The sequence below is a fragment of the Varroa jacobsoni genome, unplaced genomic scaffold, assembly GCF_002532875.2.
Source record: "Varroa jacobsoni isolate VJ856 unplaced genomic scaffold, vjacob_1.0 scaffold_344, whole genome shotgun sequence".
NCBI lineage: Eukaryota > Metazoa > Arthropoda > Arachnida > Mesostigmata > Varroidae > Varroa > Varroa jacobsoni.
This window is the reverse complement of record NW_019213246.1, coordinates 155,824-158,916: the sequence shown is the minus strand read 5'-3', so window position 1 is coordinate 158,916 and position 3,093 is coordinate 155,824. Positions and strand designations below refer to the sequence as shown.

Here is a 3,093-nt window from a genome sequence, read left to right as displayed (position 1 = left end):
AGTATAGGCATATAAATATTATGGGTTCTTTATCACTTGATTCAGACGCCCATGCAGGCGGTTGCCAGCCGTAAATAAGAATACGCATGTGTGAGGTTTTTAGACTTTTAATTCTTTTGTATTTTCAATAGAATAGTCCAGTGTTTAACTACTTTAAACTTCAACTCACAGTATGCTACCTGTGGTGCATAGCTCCAATAACGTCTCTTAACGTTTACGCTCTAACGAGATTTAGTCTAGCGGGAAATTTTGCGCGCGTCGCTCATTTTAGAATTGTTTGTAGTACAGGTTTGTGCGATTTCCCTTCAATAGAACATGGGGCATTCGAACTAAGGCATTTTGTCGTGCAGGTATCATGGCTGTTCGAACAAGTCAGCTTCATCACCGCCGCAGAGGTACCTCAGAGAGCGCGCGAACTCTGCCAAATGGACTTCCATTTGACGGCTCCTATGGTCTTTTCCATTCGGCCATAGTGCACCACATCGATGGGACTCTTGTTGCTAAGCGTGGCTAAAAAGCACCAATAAAGACCTTCGAAAAATATGCATACTGAATAATTTCAATGAATTTTGTTAGAAAAGGAAAAGCTGAATCGTATTTTCTGAATCATGATTTACCATTTTGATGTACTTTTGGACATGGCACGACGAAATGCATTTGCTTCATTCGTGTTGTAATAGCTGGGACTACTTTCCTTTTCCTGGGCCCTTTTTCAAGATTTAACATGAGTTCGCAGGGTTGCTTTAGAGGCAGACCGAGAATCTAGTTGTTCATTCAGATACAGTTTAAATTCTCAACGCAGTTAGGCTTGTGGACGGCGGGTTGAGAAGATCGCGAACTTAAGATTTCTAAACAAAACATCAATGTATCAATAGGGATATTCGAAGGGGTTCAAACTGACGCTTCGACCTTGCATCTCATTTTGGATCGTATCAGACAAGAGCCTATACTAAGGTTATTTGGTTTTTTCGTTTTACTTGATTCGTCTTAAAACAAAATAAAATTTCGGTAATATCCAGGGAGCTAGAGAGGAAGATATCAAGCGAGTGAGAGAGAGAAAGTTACAAGACTTTTTTTTTGACTTATTTAATCTTAGTATATAAGAAATTTTTAACGTGACCTCATCGAACAAGTCTTAGTTAACTGTAATCATGAGTCTATCACAATCGATGGTTTAGTGAAGACGCAACATTAAAATAGCGCTAGATCTCTCAGATTTGTCTTAAACGTGTCTGTGCAAGTTTGAATCAATTGTAATTTAAATATTTTGACAAATTATTTGACACTAACTACTACTATACTATTTGACAAAAAACATATATATATATATATATATGTATATAAATACATTGACCTTTCTAAAATAGTCATTGCTAGACGTGTTCTACTGGAACTTCGGCTAAGCCTCTCGCCGGATTATCTTAGTTACCTCTTGGTATATTTGTGTATTTTGATAATAGCAGGACTAGTCGTCCGTTTGGGCATCTGCTCTGCACATTTCTAGATAAGAGAATCAATCGCGTACGAGCTACCTAGTCTGAAAGACTTTTTGGCTGTACGTGATTTTTCTATCAAAATCGGCAATGAATTACAGATGCTACCAATTTAAATTCAATATAATGTATCTATGCATTATTACTGATATAATAATGCTTTTTTGGATTTTGTAATTTTCCGTGAATTTTTTATTGAGCAACTGTCGGTCTCCCCTTTGGGGAGGTATATCGGCGATTGGTGATGGTTAGCGCAGGCGAAAAAAAAAAAAATGCACGTATTTCAATTATCCCGCGTCATAACAAGCTCAATTCGAAACAGCCGAGTGTTGAGGGCGAGTCACGCCGCCAACGTTTGATTCCCTCGCCTGAAGGAAAGACGTCTTAGCGCTCCTCCCCCGTTGCTTCATCAAGTAACGAAATAGCGGATGTTTCCTCAGCCCCTTCGTTGATCGTCGCCTTTTCGTGTCTGACTAAACAGCTACGCAATGAACGACCCTATAGATAGATACGTATTTTTGCCGTTTTCCTTTCAGTTCCATTCTCGAGTTCCTAAATATTTTCTGTGAAACAACACAATGCAACGACTGGATGAGTATTTTATGTACTTGCGAACCAGTAATAAGTCGGCTGGCTGTCCATCTGTTAAACGATTAACACAATTGTTTGCGAAATCTAATCCTCCTTCTTTAGTTTCTACGCAGTGGACATTCTTAACCTCCTCGGTTGAAATATTGCAAAGTCCAGATGAAGCCTTCATCCAACTATGAGTTACCGTCCGGCCATTTCTAGTTACTCTCAATGTTACGCAATATTCTTAAAGATTCATTCCGCTGATATATTGGACAGTCACGCTGGATGTGTAGGTAGAGGTAGTACAAAACGATTGGCAGAAAGCGTCAATATAGGGCGGGTCGTCGTTGCGGTGCAGTACTGAAATGGCAGTCGACATATCGAGGTGACCCATTGAGCTGGAATATGGAGTTACATCTTTCTTCAGCCATTTTTTTCTTGATCGTCGTGATGTCGGCGTGGACGCTTTTTTCTACAATTGGCGAAGCTAAAGTGTTTTCGAAATGTGACTTTGTCGCCGAAGCTAAAAAACATTTTCCAGTGGAACAGATCGATAAATGTAAGTAAAAGATGAGGCGAATTAAGAAGCACGTGGCAGCATAAAATGCAATTTCTAGATGAAAGCAATACAATAGGACCCACCATCGAACAGAGTGGCAGGTATGATACAGAGATATACATTTCTTACTGGTTTTCTCGTACCTCGAAGCCTTCCGTACAACTTAGATTTCCACTTCAAACATCTGTTGCCCCATGATTGAATCGAATTGGATAGGTTTGTCAGTCATCGAACTAATAACTTGAAACGCAGGTACACATCAAAACAGCGTCATGAAGCTTCTGCGTTTTTCGATTAATCATCAGTGAGTAAATATGGCACTGCAAACAGCATAATCATCAAAGATTCTATGTATTCCTGTGCCGTATACTTATTTACACCACTCGACATTTGCTAAGGGCAAAGTTCGTGCGGCCACGTGACTAGCCGTATCATTAGATGGTAAACGCCCAACAATCTATCTATACG

At 39.7% G+C, this 3,093-nt stretch overlaps 1 protein-coding gene across 4 annotated transcripts in view; it reads left to right on the top strand.

Annotated features, from left to right (window-relative positions):
* The first annotated feature begins 1,923 nt into the window (after positions 1–1,923).
* Positions 1,924–3,093, top strand: part of LOC111259551 (uncharacterized) — a 6,011-nt gene continuing 4,841 nt past the window's right edge. For 2 of the 4 annotated variants that reach the window (XM_022831658.2, XM_022831657.2), the window contains exon 1: positions 1,924–2,625. In XM_022831658.2, the coding sequence (XP_022687393.1) occupies positions 2,472–2,625 (154 nt within the window). In that variant the 5' untranslated portion in view covers positions 1,924–2,471. The remainder of the gene's footprint in view (positions 2,626–3,093) is intronic. The other 2 variants (XM_022831659.2, XM_086967946.1) reach the window with 2 other exon arrangements.